Source organism: Tachysurus fulvidraco, chromosome 1 (assembly GCF_022655615.1).
Source record: "Tachysurus fulvidraco isolate hzauxx_2018 chromosome 1, HZAU_PFXX_2.0, whole genome shotgun sequence".
Classification (NCBI taxonomy): domain Eukaryota; kingdom Metazoa; phylum Chordata; class Actinopteri; order Siluriformes; family Bagridae; genus Tachysurus; species Tachysurus fulvidraco.
The window spans coordinates 16,517,390-16,534,889 of NC_062518.1; the positions used below are offsets into that span (position 1 = coordinate 16,517,390).

Below are 17,500 nucleotides of genomic sequence, written 5' to 3' on the forward strand. Positions count from 1 at the left end.
CTTAATCATTGGGGAAATGAAATATTTGAAAATAAAAAGTACATGAAAATTAGGACAATTGCTCAATTTGGAGAATTTGACTTTAAAATGGAATCGAATGAGTTTTGTGTTTGTGATTTAGTTCAACAGGTAACATTTATTTGTTTGTTCATTCAACATATTATTATTATTATTATTATTATTATTATTACAGAAGACATTTTGTACAGATACTATATATTTATGATCTGTTTTCCTCAAAGTTTGTTGACTACAGTATATATTGTATGATGTATGTAGACTATATGTTTATTTTTAGTCCAGTTCCCCTTCAGCCTCCTCTCACCTGGCCTCAGGCAGTTTCTGGAAGGTGTAGTAGACCTGCAGAAAGAACTGCTGAGGAACGTCCTTCACACCCAGAATGTTCTGCGCACACACACACACGTACACATACATTAAATGTGTGTGTGTGGGTGTGTGTGTGTTTGTGTGTGTGTGTGTTTGTATGTGTGTGTATATGTGTGTGTGTTTGTGTGTGTGTATATGTGTGTGTGTTTGTATGAGTGTGTGTCTGTGTGTGTGTGGGGGGTAGCCTGGTGTTTAAAGTGCTGGACTACCATTCGGAAGGTCATGAGTTCAAATCCCAGGTTCACTAAGCTACACCTGAGCAAGGCCCTTAACCCTCAATTGCTCAGTTGTATAACATGAGATAAAAATGTAAGTCGCTCTGGATAAGGGTGTGTGTGTGTGTGTGTGTGTGTGTGTGTGTGTATCACTCACTTTGACCTGGCCGAAGCCGATGGTCACAGCTGCTGCACACGTAAATCCCTTTATAACAGGATAGGAAATAAAATCCAGCAGAAAACCTACAAAAAAAACCCAACATAATTCTGTTTAAACAACAAGACAAAAACATCACAAGAACTCTGGACATGTGTAATATAACACACACTGTGGTAGTAAAAACATGTTTATTTATTTATCTTAACATTTACTGTAGACCTGTTAGTTTTAATGGGTCTGTTTAATGTCAAGGACAAGAAGACAATATATAACTTGGTTAATTTATTGTTATTGTTATTATTAGTGTTGTTATTGTTGTTATTATTGTTATTATTATTGTTGTTATTATTGTTATTATTGTTATTATTGTTGTTGTTGTTATTGTTGTTATTATTAGTGTTATTATTGTTGTTGTTTGTTATTATTATTATTGTTGTTGTTATTGTTGTTGTTTGTTATTATTATTGTTGTTATTATTGTGGTTATTGTTGTTGTTGTAATTATTGTTGTTATTGTAATTATTGTTGTTATTGTTGTGTTATTATTATTGTTGTTGTTATTGCTGTTTGTTATTATTATTGTTATTATTGTTGTTGTTATTGCTGTTTGTTATTATTATTGTTGTTGTTGTTATTATTGTGGTTATTGTTGTAATTATTGTTGTTGTTATTGTTGTTTGTTATTATTATTATCATTGTTGTTGTTGTTTTTATCAGTATGTGCAGTTTAATTATAATTTTTGAGTTGTAGACAGTTATTATGTTGGATGGAGTTTAAGCTGTTGTTCTGTTGAACTAAATCAGATCTCAGTGTTTTGTTTTATTTACCGAGTCGGAGTAAAGCCATGCTGAGCTGGATGATGCCACACAGCAGTGTCAGCACCACAGCGTAGACTGGATCTCCTCTGATGTAGGACAAACACAGCAGAGACATGATGGCTGTTGGGCCCAAGGTGATGTCCTTCGATGTCCCGAACACACAGTAAACAAAACCCCCCATGAAGGACGAGTACAAACCATACTGCACAGAGAAGGGGTGGGAGAGAGAGAGACTTAAACAGAATTCTCCATTTTAATATCAATGTAATTAAACAGAAATGTTAAATTATACAGTTGTTTTAAATCTACGATAAACACGACATCCAAAATTTAATACATTCTGCAGCAAAAAAAGGTTCAATAAAAAACTACGCAGAAATTTATTGTAACTGTTACAAGTGCAAAGTCTACTGGGAAAAGTGGGAACACTGGTGTTGAGGAGGAGGAGGACTGGCTGTAGCTGATGGGGTAAAGGGGGAACACTGGTGTTGATATGAGGACTGGCTGTAGCTGATGGGGTAAAGGGGGAACACTGGTGTTGAGGAGGAGGAGGACTGGCTGTAGCTGATGGGGTAAAGGGGGAACACTGGTGTTGAGGAGGAGGAGGACTGGCTGTAGCTGATGGGGTAAAGGGGGAACACTGGTGTTGACATCTAATAATATAATAATATCATCTAATAATATCTAATAATAACTAATATCTAATAATAACATCTAATAATATAGTATATACATCTAATAATAATCTAGAATTTTTATTCTGTTAATTCTTATTTCTTTTATTATTCGTTATTTCCTTTATCATTAATTATGTTTACCTTCTGCTCTATGTTTATGTTCTGTAAAGCTGCTTTGAGACAATGTCTATTGTAAAAAGCGCTATACAAATAAACTTGAATTGAATTGAATTGAATTGGTGAGGAGGAGGAGGACTGGCTGTAGCTGATGGGGTAAAGGGGGAACACTGGTGTTGAGGAGGAGGAGGACTGGCTGTAGCTGATGGGGTAAAGGGGGAACACTGGTGTTGAGGAGGAGGAGGACTGGCTGTAGCTGATGGGGTAAAGGGGGAACACTGGTGTTGAGGAGGAGGAGGACTGGCTGTAGCTGATGGGGTAAAGGGGGAACACTGGTGTTGAGGAGGAGGACTGGCTGTAGCTGATGGGGTAAAGGGGGAACACTGGTGTTGAGGAGGAGGAGGACTGGCTGTAGCTGATGGGGTAAAGGGGGAAAACTGGTGTTGAGGAGGAGGAGGACTGGCTGTAGCTGATGGGGTAAAGGGGGAACACTGGTGTTGAGGAGGAGGAGGACTGGCTGTAGCTGATGGGGTAAAGGGGGGAACACTGGTGTTGAGGAGGAGGAGGACTGGCTGTAGCTGATGGGGTAAAGGGGGAACACTGGTGTTGATATGAGGACTGGCTGTAGCTGATGGGGTAAAGGGGGAACACTGGTGTTGAGGAGGAGGAGGACTGGCTGTAGCTGATGGGGTAAAGGGGGAACACTGGTGTTGAGGAGGAGGAGGACTGGCTGTAGCTGATGGGGTAAAGGGGGAACACTGGTGTTGATATGAGGACTGGCTGTAGCTGATGGGGTAAAGGGGGAACACTGGTGTTGAGGAGGAGGAGGACTGGCTGTAGCTGATGGGGTAAAGGGGGAACACTGGTGTTGATATGAGGACTGGCTGTAGCTGATGGGGTAAAGGGGGAACACTGGTGTTGATATGAGGACTGGCTGTAGCTGATGGGGTAAAGGGGGAACACTGGTGTTGATATGAGGACTGGCTGTAGCTGATGGGGTAAAGGGGGAACACTGGTGTTGATATGAGGAGGAGGACTGGCTGTAGCTGATGGAGTAAAGGGGGATGTGAAAGTGCTGCTTTGACAAATCACAAATTCACACAGGAGAACTGTAGCAGCACAAGCAGCATGACAGGAAACAGAAACAGGAAGTAGATTAAATCACCCTGATTATTTTGCACATCTTGTGTTAGACTTTATTTTGTTTCTGACAGATGAAATGTCAGATTTTTAGAGCAGATGTTAATGACCTTTATGAGTGTAAATCCAGGTGTAGTTGTTACCTGCACAGGTAAGCCGGCCACCTCGGCATAGGCCAGGGCCTGAGGGACGGTGGTCATCCCCACGGTGAGTCCCGCCAGCATGTCCATCCTCATCCAAGTCAGACTGTACGCCGGGAGCCACGTGAGGACGGGAAGACGAGAATGCAGCATGGAGACGGAGCAACATCTCACTAAGCCATGTCTCAGAGAACCGGAGAACGATGCCATCACGAGTGTCCACTCAAACCTCTGGGATAAACATCACTTGGTGCACTTCTTCCTACATTTCCCACAATGCACTTTGACTAGCTGCTGATCGCAGTGTGCTGGGATGCAACCTGGCTTCAAGTCAAGCAGCGGCGTGGCGAGTTGTTTAGATTCCTCATGTATAAAAAAAATAGTAACAATACGTAAAACATGAGTCAGAATGTAGTAGATGAACTGGACTGATGACATGCATGTGTGTGTGTATGTATGTATGTGTGTCTGTGTGTATGTATATGTGTGTGCGTGTGTAGAATGTGTGTATGTATGTGTGTGTGTATGTGTGTGCATGTATGTATGTGTGTGTAGGGTGTGTGTGTGTGTAGAGTGTGTGTGTGTGTGTATGTGTATGTATGTATGTGTGTGCATATGTATGTGTGTGTGTAGGGTGTGTGTGTGTGCGTGTGTGTATGTGTGTGTGTGTAGGGTGTGGAGTGTAAAATTTACAGAGAGTGAGTGAGTGAGTGAGTGAGTGAGTGAGTGAGTGAGTGAGTGAGAGAGAAGGAGAAAGAGAAAGAGAAAGAAAGAGAGTCATGTGATTAGACTGAAATGATCTTCGAGTCCCTCAGGATCTGATCCCAAGTGTCTGATCTCAGCGTTCATCCTTACAGAGGATTAAACAACACCTCAGGGTGCGGCTCGTCTTTATTTACTCACTTGCTGGTGATTTATCACATGGTTAATGTTCCTCCTCGTGTCGATTCAGCTAGAAAAACAAGTGACAGTGTATTAAAGACACGGTCAGTGACTTGGGTGGAACCTGACATTAAGCCACGCCCCCTAAACACATCCAAAGAATTCAGGCTAAAATATCTGTAACATCAGCGTGAGAAGCGGAGCTTTCTGAATGATCAGGCAACATGATGGACCATGGTCCATGTAACGCGATGCTCCTCCACCCAAACATTCTACACCAGTGACCTCAGAGCACAAAGACTCTACAGTGTGTCTCAGAGACGTGGGGACGTCTCACTGGCATCTATTTAAACACCCCAACATCAGTGTGTTACACAATGAAAGATCTTTCATTCATAATTAATCTAATGAACATAAAGCCAATAAACCCACATCACTCTCTTTGGGGGATTATTGAAATATCTGGAATAATAACGGAGCTGAATTGTGATATTTTGTGTTAAACAGCTAACAATGAATTTAAAAGTAAGACGTCGGCTTGTTATTTTTACATCATGCCTTTGTCATCTGACTTTAAAACACACACACACTCTGTCTCACACACACTCTCTCTCACACACTTGTCATCTGACTTTAAAACACACATACACTCTGTCTCACACATACACACACACAGACATTCACACACACACACACATTCTCTCTCTCACACACAGACACTCATTTACATTATTTAGCAGACACTCTTGTCCAGAGTGACTTACATTTTTTTATTTCAGTTTATACACCTGAGCAATTGAGGGTTAAGGGCCTTGCTCAGGGGCCCTGCAGTGGCAACTTGGTGGACCTGGGATTCGACCCAATGACCTTTCAATCAGTAGTCAAACACCGTACCCACTGAGCTACCACATCCCCCCCACACACAGACATTCACACACACATACACACACACAGACACACACTCACACACAGACACACAAACACACACAGACACTCACACAAACATACACTCACACAGACACACACACTCACACACACACACAGACACTAACACACACACTCTCTCACACACACAGACACTCACACACACACACACACAGACACTCACACACACACACACACACACACACACACACACACACACACACACAGACACTCACACAAACTCACACACACACACACACACACACACACTCACACACAATAAAAACTCACACACACACACACAGACAGACTCTCACACCACACTCTCTCACACACGGGCGCGCGCGCACACGCACACACACACACACACACACACACACACACACACACACACACATAATCCCGAGAGAAATTATTTCCACTGTACAGATAAACAGCTGCCTAACATAAATAAAACAATAATAATAATCACATTACTAATATAACAGTTTTACAGCTTTACAGTAATAATCTGTGTGATTCGGTTTCGGGCTTTAATCAGACGCACAAGTGATTTAACCTGAAAGGTACCACAATAACACACACACACACACACACACACACACACACACACACACACACACACACACACACACACACTATTATCGGATTCTTAACTATTCTCTATTTATACACTTTATATCTTTTACCTGCGTGAGATTTAATCTGCGCTCCGGTTTTTTTGTCAGAGCGAGAAACCAAACATCCTTCAGGTTCAGTCTCGGGTTGCCAGACATTCACCTTTCATGCAGGATACGGATATTCCATGTAAATTACAGAAGTGTAGGAAACACATCACGTGACAGATTTGACTTTATTATGCCATTCCTTCTATCTTTTTCCTCTAGTTTCAGTCTGAATTATCACATAAACTTCTAACTTATTATCTCAGAAGTTTCACTTATTACTGTTTAATTACCTCATTTATTATTTCAGATTTGTGACATGTTCTAACTCAAACATCTACTTATTATTGTTGAATTCTGACTTATTACCTCACATTCAAACGTTATAACACGTTACGATCCTTCACGCTCTCTGAGATCACAAAACTCAGAACTTCTGCTAGTTCCCAGAATATCTAAGTCTACTAAAGACGGTAGAGCGTTTTCTTATTTAGCTCCCAAACTTTATAACAGTCTTCCTGATAGTGTTCGGGGCTCAGACACACTTTCCCAGTAAATGTAGATTAAAAACTCATATCTTTAGTCAGGCATACACATGATACATCCCATAATATTGTGCACTATTACATCAGACTTGCTAATATTATGAACAGCAGCTATGTTAATTCCTCTCCACTGCTTCTCTCTTTCTACCATCACGAGGCATCCAGAAATTATACCAGCTCTGATCGTCTTCTGTGCAATGAAGATTCTGGACCTCCACTGAGATGACGGTGACTCTGTGAGGATCCTGAGACATCTAGAGATCTACCAGCTCCAGGTAGACTCTGCTATACTAAAGAGGAGATGTGAACTCCATGTGGTCTTTGAGGACAACAACCTCCTCACCAATACAACATTTATCAGACTGTATATTTATAATCACACCCCCGGTGTCACCCAGATAAGGATGAGGTTCCCCTTTGAGTCTGGTTCCTCTCAAGGTTCCTTCCTTTACCATCTAAAGGAGTTTTTCCTCCTCACAGTCACCTGAGTCACTTCAGACTTGTTCATTGGGGATAAATACAAACACATTTAAATATATCTAATATTTATCGTGACTTTTGTATTCTATTAATCTTTATATTATTCTTTATAATAACCTTTTGTAGGGGGGACACGGTGGCTTAGTGGTTAGCACGTTCGCCTCACACCTCCAGGGTTGGGGGTTCGATTCCCACCTCCACCTTGTGTGTGTGGAGTTTACATGTTCTCCCCGTGCCTCGGGGGTTTCCTCCGGGTACTCCGGTTTCCTCCCCCGGTCCAAAGACATGCATGGTAGGTTGATTGGCATCTCTGGAAAATTGTCCGTAGTGTGTGTGTGTGAGTGAAAGAGAGTGTTTGTGCCCTGTGATGGGTTGGCACTCCGTCCAGGGTGTATCCTGCCTCGATCCCCGATGACGCCTGAGATAGGCACAGGCTCCCCTTGACCCGAGAAGTTCGGATAAGCGGTAGAAAATAAATGAATGAATGAATGAATAACCTTTTGTTCTACGTTTATGTTCTGTAAGGCTGCTTTGAGACGACGTCAATTGTAATATATGTTATACAAATAAATTTGAATTGAATTGAATTATTAAATGATAAGTATTAGGATTATCACACTTAGTGACTGACTTTCTTTAAACATTTATTTTTTTTCCTCCCTTGTGGAAATGAGCTTGTATATATATATATATATATATATATATATATATATATATATATATATATATATATATATATATATATATATATATATATACACAAGCTCATGGAGGAAAAATATATATATATATAACTAATTTAGTGTTTAATGTGAGGAAACATTGAGAACAAGAAGATCTGAACATGTTTTTATCTCAGGTAAGACAATAAAACAGTGTCATTTTACTCATATAAACCTTTACCGGGTAAAACTAAAGGATTTCATACCCCTCAAAAACAAATAATAAACAAAATAAATAAATAATATCAAATCTTAAAATGGAGGATTTTTCAAAATGGCAACCCCTCTTGGTCACGTGATCACGTGGAGGCGGAAGTCACTGTGTTTGTGTACAGTTTTGGAGTTTGTCCCTTGGCGGTCGTGAACATTTTACACAGAAAATCATGTTATTAAAGGAGTAAAAAAAAACTTGTGGAGCTTCTCCGAGACTCCGGAGACTAGATGTAAAAGTGTTACACGCAAAGAGTTCTGTAATTACGGCGGATATGAAGGTGTATTTCCGGTCTGTTCTGCTGCTGCTGCTGTGTCCTGTGGGAAAGTACGCGGGACAAGTGAGACACGCACTCCTGATTATCGGTAACATTCATAACCGTGTTATAAACTCTTGTAAACAAAGCAGTAACGACGTGTATTAGGGCTGAACTGCTCATAATCACTGACCTGACCAATAATAAACACAGCACAGAAGTGGAACAGAAGCATTAACACTGTGATAAAGGAGAGATTTTAGTCATAAACACCTTGGTGTTATTTGCTGAGCATGAAGGTTCAGTCCAGGTCAATAAGGACGAACAGGTTGTGCTGTGTAATGTTCCAGTGGTGAACAGTGTCGTGTGTCTTTGCCTCGCAGCTGACGATGCAGGGTTCGAGACAGAGGTCTACAACAACACGGTGGTCCGAACTCCTCACCTGAACGCTCTGGCTGGACGCAGCGTGGTTTTCAGGAACGCCTTCTCCTCGGTCAGCAGCTGCTCGCCCAGTCGCTCCACCATCCTCACCGGGTTACCGCAGGTACAGACAACGTCTCGTCGTCGTTACACTGAACATGACGTCGTCTCGGGTCTCTCATGGTGTGACCGTGTGATGTGATGTGATGTGATGTGATGTGATGTGATGTGAGATCCGATTTCTCCTCAGCACCAGAACGGGATGTACGGGCTTCACCAGGGCGTGCATCACTTTAACTCCTTCGATGGAATGCAGAGCCTCCCGCTGTTACTGAACCAGAACAACATCCACACCGGTGAGGAACGACAACAACACAAACGTCTGAACCAAATCCGGTGCTGATGATCAGATATTGAGATGTCGTTGTTGTTGTTGTTTTTCAGGGATCATCGGGAAGAAGCACGTGGGTCCGAGCGCTGTGTTCCCCTTCGACTTCGCCTACACGGAGGAGAACGGTTCGGTCCTCCAGGTGGGACGTAACATCACCAGGATAAAGCTGCTGGTCCGGAAGTTTCTACAGGAACACAGACAGGAGGAGGAGAGGAGCGGAGGAGAGACTCGGCCCTTCTTCCTTTACGTAGCGTTTCATGACCCGCACCGCTGTGGCCACTCGCAGCCTCAGTACGGCTCGTTCTGTGAGAAGTTCGGCAATGGAGAGAGCGGCATGGGGAGAATTCCTGACTGGCAGCCGCAGCACTACACACCCGAGCAGGTGAAGGTGAGCCGAGCAGTGAGCGGGTCATAAAACAATCATTTTTGTCGTTTTCTAAATATAATGAAATTTTTTTCTTGAGGTTTTTCTTTTCGGTGAATTTTCCCCCAAATTTTCAGGTGCCGTATTTCGTCCCAGACACTCCGGCCGCTCGAGCCGACCTGGCGGCTCAGTACACCACCGTCAGCAGACTGGACCAGGGCGAGTGTCTGACTCTTTGGTCTGTCTCTGTCTCTGTCCTTCATCTGAATCTTTTTCCTTTATTCCCTAATTAATTTCCACCCTTTCTTCTTCTACTTCTCTCTTTAGTAGTGTGTTTTAATGACTCCTCCACCCCACCCCCTCCTTCCTGCAGGTATTGGTTTGGTCCTGCAGGAGTTGAGGGACGCCGGCTTTGAGAACGACACTCTGGTGATGTACAGCTCCGATAACGGGATCCCGTTTCCTAATGGACGGACCAACCTGTACGACTCGGGCGTGGCCGAACCCATGATCATCTCATCACCTGAGCACAGAGATCGCTGGGGACAGACGAGCGACGCCTACGTCAGCCTGCTCGGTGACACATTTTCTTGTGTTATGTTTTACGACCACATGATGGCACCATTTAGACTCAGAGCGTAATCCTTTCGCACCTATATACTGATCTCTCATTTTACACGCAGCCTAATAATCTGATAATAACAATCTGATGACAATCTCTATTTCCTGTCAGACGTCACTCCCACACTGCTAGACTGGTTCTCTGTGCCGTATCCTTCCTACAGCCTGAGCGGCAGGTCTCCGGTCCACCTTACGGGTCGTTCCCTGCTCCCGGTGCTGTCCTCGGAGCCCATCTGGGACACGGTGTACGGCAGTCAGAGTCTGCACGAGGCCACCATGTATTACCCGATGCGCTCGGTGAGGCGCGGCCGCTACGTGCTGCTTCACAACCTGAACTACCGCTCGCCCTTCCCAATCGACCAGGACCTGTACGTCTCGCCCACATTCCAGGACCTGCTGCAGAGGACACAGGCGGGCACGCCCACCTTCTGGTTCAAGACTCTGAGGCAGTACTACTACAGGGAACGCTGGGAGCTGTTTGACACGAGCTCGGACCCGGCCGAGCAGACCAACCTGGCCTCGGACCCTCGTCATAAAGACGTGCTGGAGCTCCTGAAGGAGCAGCTGCTGAAGTGGCAGTGGGAGACGGAGGATCCTTGGGTCTGTGCTCCGGACGGCGTCCTCGAGGACAAGATGGAGCCCAAGTGCAGGCCTCTGTACAACGAGCTGTGAGGGATCATCAGTTTATTTTACAACTCACATCCTTTGTAGTTTAATAAATGAAGCAAAACAGAAAGAGAAACAAGGTGAGGACATGATCACAACCTCAACTTGGGATTTTTGTCCTTTATTTTCACTTATTTTATTTGTGGGTTTTTTTAAGCACATGGTTTTTAATATTTGATTTACTGATGGAGAATTCTTTCATGAAATAAAGTGTATGTGGAGATGATATGCTGTCAAAAAAATCATGAACTCTAAAAATAAAAAAAAGTCTTGAATTTTTTGAATTTGTTAATGAATCATCACCTTGGTGTTAAATTATCACACATTTTTTTGCCTTAAATACTACAAACTGCTAAATGAAATAAAATAATAATCAATTCATATGTGAATTTGAAACGCCTGAACGTTTAGGCTCCGCCCCTTTTCACCTACAAACTTTTTGGCTAGCTTGGCTTGTGTTTGCATACTGGAATCTGATTGGCTGATAGATTTCGTGACGCAGTAACACGGTTTTTAATTCCTTCATTATGATGACGTGATGTGTGATTCTGTAATAGCAGTTTTTTCTCACACACACACACACACACACACACACACACACACACACACGATAAAATATGGAGATGTTCCTCGGGTGCAGAAACTTCAGAAAGAACCCTTAGAGTGCTCGAATGCGCGCGCGTGTGTGTGTGTGTCACGTCACGTCACGAGCTTGATGCTCAAACACTCCCACGCTGATTTGACGGTGGGTTTTTTTTCTCTCCTTTGCCGGAAACGTCATCGAACTTAACGTCGAGCGCGCGCGCCTTTACGCACTCCGGAGTTCGTGTATAAAAGCCGCACCGACGCGCGCAGACGCTCAAAGCAACTCGGAGGAGAAGAAAAAAATAACAAACGAACACCAAATAAACTGTAACAATCCCTTACTGTGAGGACGATGATGGTGCTGATGATAAAGAGGTGCGCGCCAGAGAGGTCCGTGAGGTCCGCGGTGATGCTCGCGACCGTCGCCGTGCTGCTCTCGTGCGCTCCCGCAGACGCCTGGTACAAACAGGCCACCGGACCGAGCTACTACTCCGTGGGCAGAGCCTCGGGTTTACTGTCCGGCATCCGCAGATCGCCGTACGTCCGCAGGTCCGACACGGAGTCCGTGCTGGACCCAGGAGAGAGCACCGGAACCAGCGCACTGCACGAGCTGAGCGCGCGACACACACCTGTCCTCAAAAACATGGTAAATATCACTGAGTAAATAATCCTCAGCTCACTTTACTCTGCATTTCCGAAGTTCAGAGACGGTTTCGGTTTTCTGTTCCTCGTGGAAACCTTTAAACGTTTCTATTTAATGATATAGTTGCTGCAGATGTTGTGCAGATGTGGAGCGAGTGCGCGCAGAAAAGTTGCCAGATCTAAATCCTGTAAAGACATTAATATTAATATTAATCCTGTAATCCTTAAATATGTCCAAGTCGGAACGTGAAAAAGAAAAGACGGGTTTAATAACTTTATTATTATTATTATTATTATTTTTGGATGATTTTTATTTTATTTATTTTTACTTAAACACTTAATGAGTTGTAAAGGATTTATTAACAAATAAAATGAAATAAATCAATAAAAATCAATTTTTACTACTTTATTAAGAAAAGTCAGTCACTTTTCAGAGCTCTGAATTTTTATTTTTCCTAATATTATTTTTAATGTCGTTTCCGGTTGCTGTTTGTGCCTACAGGCCATCTGCATCAAAGACATTTCTCCGAACCTACAGAGTTGTGAGCCGGTGCCGGACGCCTGGAACACGTTCCGGTGCAGGGCGGAGGTTCTGCTCGCGCTCGACACGCTCGACTGCCTGGTGGTGTGAGCGGCACGTGAGGGCGGAACCCGACTCCGGTCCTACAGAAAACCCCCCCGTCCTGCACACTTTGGTGTTGTCCTGCTCTAACACAGCGTCAGGACGGGGGACGTGTCCAGGACCGGGGTCAGGAACCTGTCTTCTAAACCAAACCCTAGACCTGATACACAGCAGCATCATTTAGACACCTGTTAGTCCGACACTTTACTCTGTTTAGGATGCTCTCACTCGCTCTGCTGCTCGGAGCTCCATCACCACGTGGACTCCTGACCCTGAATGTTTGTTATTTCCTTTCCTCTGAGATTATCTACAATTAATTCTATTAAACTTCACCAGTGTTCGTGTGTGTTTGTGCGTAACGGACTCGGTGTCGCTGTTTGTCTCTCCTGTGTGTAAATGCGGAACCTGTTTAAAGAACCGTCTTTTAGTTTATTTATTAAACTCGACAGACGGTTGATTCGTGTGTGTGTGTGTGTGTGTGTGTGTGTGTGTGTGTAGTTATTGTCTTCACCTCCTGTAAAAATAAAGACAGACAGACACACGGACGTGTCGATGAATCATTGCTTCTATTAAATATCACAATATTCACCGCAGAATCTGATCACACTGGAAGATCGGATTATTATTTACAGGATGATTTAGGCACTGCTACAAAGGCATAGAAAGAGCTGTCACACAAACACACACACAAACACACACAAGCACGTCACAGCTTTATCTCTCCACACAAACCTCACACGAGATGTCCAAAGTACAAAAAAAAAAAACAAAGAAAGAAAAAAAAACAAAGAAAGAAATAAAGGTAAAACAGGTTGTTTACACACTTTGGTGCTTGGGATTGTAATTTTCTACAATAAGACACTAATCCAGTGCAGACTTCATAAACACTCACAGTGTGTGAAATGAAGTGTGTTGTGAAAACAAACGTCTCTCCTGCTGATCATTAACTCAGTGCTCTTCTTTTGGTAAATATTATCAGGAAGAGGAAAAAAAATATCACACTCTGGTACCTACACATAAGCAAACAAACCAGTAAAGGACACACACACACACACACACACACACACACACACACACACACACACACACAAATTGTTACATCAGATATGAATGAATAAACACCTTCTGATGATCTGGATCATGTAACACGAAGAAAACCTCCAGGCTGGAGCTCCATCTTGTGTGTGAAGCTTCGCACCCACTTCACGGGGAACACTTACACAGGTTAACGTAGTAAAATCGTATTAAAACAGTCACTGCATTATGTCCTTTGTCCCGTATAAACACCATTATTTGGAGGGTGGAAGAGGGGCTGAAATACAGTCTTAGGTGATCTGTAAGTAGATGATGTGGAACGTTCTGCTAAAAGTTCCTCCCTCCGTTTGTGTCTTACGTGGAGTTTGAATCATCTTCACCATCGTGATCGTCATCACACCTTTGTGAGTCCTCCTGTTGTGTACATGGGGGCGGAGTCATCTTGGAGAGACCATGCCCACCAGAACCAATAAATATCCATATATCTCCCTCAATCACCTCTCCCTCCGTCACTTTATTCTTTCTGCTTCCTTATCGGTCCTTGTGAATAACGGTTCACTTGCTTTTCCCAAGGGTTCTGGCAGAGATTCTTTCACCCCCCTCACTTCATAGCTCTCTCCCCCCCCCCCCGCATGTCCATTTCTTCCCTCTCCCTGTTTATCTGAATATATTTATTAATCTTTCTACATATCCGTCATACTCGGCCTCTATCTCTCAGTATCTCCAAGTTTCTTTTGTGTTTCTGAGTGCGTTGAGGTTCAGCACCTCGGACAGCTCAGGACAGCATCAGGGTGGTCTGTCTGTCTGCCTGTCTGTCTTTCTGTCTGTCTGTAGTTCTGGCAGTTTTACACAGGGGGTGGGGCAATGAGTTGAGTGTGTAAAACTTCAGAGCAGTGAAACTGCCTCCAGGTTCTCCTTTATGATGGTGTCCATTACCACCTGGAACACCACCTGCACATTGGAGGTGTCTGTCGCCGTGGTGAAGTGGTAATAGATCAGTTTCCTGGGCATGGCATTCTGAGAGACAAACATGGAGGCAATGAAGCGAGCGGCAGAATCTACATCACAGTCCGCACCTGCACACACACACACACACACACACACACACACACACACACACACACACACACACACACACACACTATAACACTTTGTATTCAGCATTTACATAAGCAGGTGGTTTATATTTCTACTGTCTCTCACCCCTGTAGAGCGGCAGGTAATTTCGGAGGTGACGAGCCGAGTGAAGGATCTTCTCTTGGAAAAGATCGATTTTGTTCATGAATAAAATCTGAAAAACAGAAAGCTTTTGAATTATTTTATTCTTTTTCTAGAAGGCGTTAAATGTGAGTGTAAGGAATCATTCTGTGTCTAACAGAGTCATTAACACAGAGTTACTTGTTCATGTTAACACCAGGTCAGAGCTGTGAGAATGTTCAGCTCTTACAGGAAGTGGTTCTGTCCCTTTCTGATGATAAACCCCTGATTTGTGTTGTGCACCACAATTAACACACAAACCCTGACATTAACTTACAAACACAGGCAGCCTTAAAATTCCACAGAAACTCTGACAATTAGTGTTTATTAAAATGACCTCAGAATGACCTCAGACTCAGAAACAGTTTATTAACCACAATGAGGGAAAGAATCCGGATAATAAACAGTCATCTATAAGAAGATCCCTGAACACAACTGATGCTCTGACTGAGACTAAAGACTAGGAGATAATATTTATAACATTACAAACCCATGCATCAATCGGCTCCTCCACCCGTCTGTCTCTCCATCGGCCCCTCCACCTGTCTGTCACTCCATCGGCCCCTCCACCTGTCTGTCACTCCATCGGCCCCTCCACCTGTCTGTCACTCCATCGGCCCCTCCACCTGTCTGTCACTCCATCGGCTCCTCCACCTGTCTGTCTCTCCATCGGCCACTCCACCTGTCTGTCACTCCATCGGCTCCTCCACCCATCTGTCTCTCTGTCACTCCATCTGCACCTCAACCCCTCTGTCTCTCCATCGGCCCCGCCACCCATCTGTCTCTCCATCGGCCCCTCCACCTGTCTGTCACTCCATCGGCCCCTCCACCTGTCTGTCACTCCATCGACCCCGCCACCCGTCTGTCTCTCCATCGACCCTGCCACCCGTCTGTCTCTCCATCAACCCCGCCACCCGTCTGTCTCTCCAACTGCACCTCCACCAGTCTGACTCTCCATCAGCCCCACCACCCGTCTGTCTCTCAATCGGCCCCACCACGCAACTGACTATCCATCTGTGCCGCCACCCGTCTGTATCTCCATCGGCTCCTCCACCCGTCTGTCTCTCCATCTTTCCCGCTACCCGTCTGTCTCTCCATCTGCCCGCTACCTGGCCATTTATCTCTGTTTCCCGATCTGTCCATCTTTATCTGTAAATGAAGGATTCTCCTCTCTAACAGATGTGAGATCAGTGCCATCAGCGTTTGGGTTGATGTTTGTTGCTATGGTAACAGTGAAGTCAGAAACAAAGGCTCATCGACTCTGGCATAGCGCAGAAACCCCACTGAATAAACACTCTGTTTTATACATCTACTAATGTTTAATAAGAACTGGTTATGGCTCGCACTGTGACACACACACACACACACACACACACACACACACACACACACACACACACACACACACTCCTTAAATACAAATGGAATAAATCCATAAACATTATGTGTGCTTATTAGTTTTCACAGTTTCAGGTTCCATATGTGCTGATCTCTATGTCATTTCCTGAAGTGTGTGTGTGTGTGTGTGTGTGTGTGTGTGTGTGTGTGTGTGTGTGTGTGTATGTGTGTGTGAGACTCCCTTCAGGATTCTCAGCTCTTACCATGGAGGTGCTCCTGAAGAACACATTGTTGCAGATGGAGGAAAATAGCCTGAGGCTCTCCTGCAGTCTGTTCTGTTAAGAAGAGCACAACACACACACAGTGTCACACACACACACAGTGTCACACACACACACACAGTGTCACACACACACACAGTGTCACACACACACACAGTGTCACACACACACACACAGAGTCACACACACACACAGTGTCACACACACACACACAGTGTCACACACACACACACACAGTGTCACACACACACACACACAGTGTCACACACACACACACACAGTGTCACACACACACACACACACACACAGTGTCTCACACACACACACACAGTGTCTCTCACACACAGTGTCTCACACACACAGTGTCTCACACACACGCACAGTGTCACACACACGCACAGTGTCACACACACACACGCACAGTGTCACACACACGCACAGTGTCACACACACACGCACAGTGTCACACACACACGCACAGTGTCACACACACACACACGCGCAGTGTCACACACACACACGCGCAGTGTCACACACACACACGCGCAGTGTCACACACACACACGCGCAGTGTCACACACACACACGCGCAGTGTCACACACAGTGTCACACACAGTGTCTCACACAGTGTCTCACACAGTGTCTCACACAGTGTCTCACACACACACAGTGTCTCACACACACACAGTGTCTCACACACACACAGTGTCTCACACACACACAGTGTCTCACACACACACACACACACAGTGTCTCACACACACACACACACACACACACACACACACACACAGTGTCTCACACACACACAGTGTCTCACACACACACAGTGTCTCACACACACAGTGTCTCACACACACACACACACACAGTGTCTCACACACACACACACACACAGTCTCACACACACACACACACACAGTGTCTCACACACACAC

At 44.4% G+C, this 17,500-nt stretch overlaps 4 protein-coding genes across 8 annotated transcripts in view; 2 read left to right on the forward strand and 2 right to left on the reverse strand.

Annotated features, from left to right (window-relative positions):
• slc26a11 (solute carrier family 26 member 11) overlaps positions 1 to 6,289 on the reverse strand; it is a 15,560-nt gene extending 9,271 nt beyond the window's left edge. The window contains exons 1-6 of the mRNA XM_047821158.1: positions 6,150 to 6,289; positions 4,558 to 4,606; positions 3,658 to 4,017; positions 1,590 to 1,782; positions 760 to 845; positions 326 to 405 (exon numbers count right to left, since the gene is read on the reverse strand). Of these exons, the coding sequence (XP_047677114.1) occupies positions 326 to 405; positions 760 to 845; positions 1,590 to 1,782; positions 3,658 to 3,864 (566 nt within the window). The 5' untranslated portion in view covers positions 3,865 to 4,017; positions 4,558 to 4,606; positions 6,150 to 6,289. The remainder of the gene's footprint in view (positions 1 to 325; positions 406 to 759; positions 846 to 1,589; positions 1,783 to 3,657; positions 4,018 to 4,557; positions 4,607 to 6,149) is intronic.
• A 1,884-nt stretch (positions 6,290 to 8,173) lies between these two features.
• On the forward strand, positions 8,174 to 11,081 carry sgsh (N-sulfoglucosamine sulfohydrolase (sulfamidase)). Its single transcript, XM_027160831.2, has 7 exons — positions 8,174 to 8,448; positions 8,723 to 8,883; positions 9,010 to 9,115; positions 9,204 to 9,538; positions 9,652 to 9,733; positions 9,888 to 10,091; positions 10,248 to 11,081. The coding sequence occupies exons 1-7, from the start codon at positions 8,358 to 8,360 to the stop codon at positions 10,805 to 10,807; spliced, it is 1,539 nt and encodes a 512-aa protein (XP_027016632.1). The 5' UTR covers positions 8,174 to 8,357; the 3' UTR covers positions 10,808 to 11,081.
• A 318-nt stretch (positions 11,082 to 11,399) lies between these two features.
• npb (neuropeptide B) lies at positions 11,400 to 13,105 on the forward strand. Its single transcript, XM_027160839.2, has 2 exons — positions 11,400 to 12,032; positions 12,531 to 13,105. The coding sequence occupies exons 1-2, from the start codon at positions 11,739 to 11,741 to the stop codon at positions 12,657 to 12,659; spliced, it is 423 nt and encodes a 140-aa protein (XP_027016640.1). The 5' UTR covers positions 11,400 to 11,738; the 3' UTR covers positions 12,660 to 13,105.
• Positions 13,106 to 13,197: 92 nt separating this feature from the next.
• The window catches only part of gnav1 (guanine nucleotide binding protein (G protein) alpha v1), a 33,352-nt gene continuing 29,049 nt past the window's right edge, over positions 13,198 to 17,500 (reverse strand). For 2 of the 5 annotated variants that reach the window (XR_007140501.1, XR_007140502.1), the window contains 4 exons: positions 16,544 to 16,615; positions 15,433 to 16,287; positions 14,889 to 14,976; positions 14,708 to 14,761 (listed from right to left, as the gene is read on the reverse strand). Coding sequence is in view for 3 of the 5 variants with exons in the window: in XM_027160834.2 (XP_027016635.1) it covers positions 14,461 to 14,702; positions 14,889 to 14,976; positions 16,544 to 16,615 (402 nt within the window). In the remaining 2 variants the exon portion in view is untranslated. Of the gene's footprint in view, positions 14,762 to 14,888; positions 14,977 to 15,432; positions 16,288 to 16,543; positions 16,616 to 17,500 lie in introns of all 5 variants that reach the window. The other 3 variants (XM_027160834.2, XM_027160836.2, XM_027160835.2) reach the window with 2 other exon arrangements.

Coding starts and splice junctions, on each gene's coding strand:
- sgsh (XM_027160831.2), top strand. CDS start 8,358: ATGAAGGTGTATTTCCGGTCTGTTCTGCTGCTGCTGCTGTGTCCTGTG. Junction 8,449..8,722: donor ACACGCACTCCTGATTATCG/GTAACATTCATA, acceptor TTTGCCTCGCAG/CTGACGATGCAGGGTTCGAG. Junction 10,092..10,247: donor CGCCTACGTCAGCCTGCTCG/GTGACACATTTT, acceptor ATTTCCTGTCAG/ACGTCACTCCCACACTGCTA.
- npb (XM_027160839.2), top strand. CDS start 11,739: ATGATGGTGCTGATGATAAAGAGGTGCGCGCCAGAGAGGTCCGTGAGG. Junction 12,033..12,530: donor CACCTGTCCTCAAAAACATG/GTAAATATCACT, acceptor TTGTGCCTACAG/GCCATCTGCATCAAAGACAT.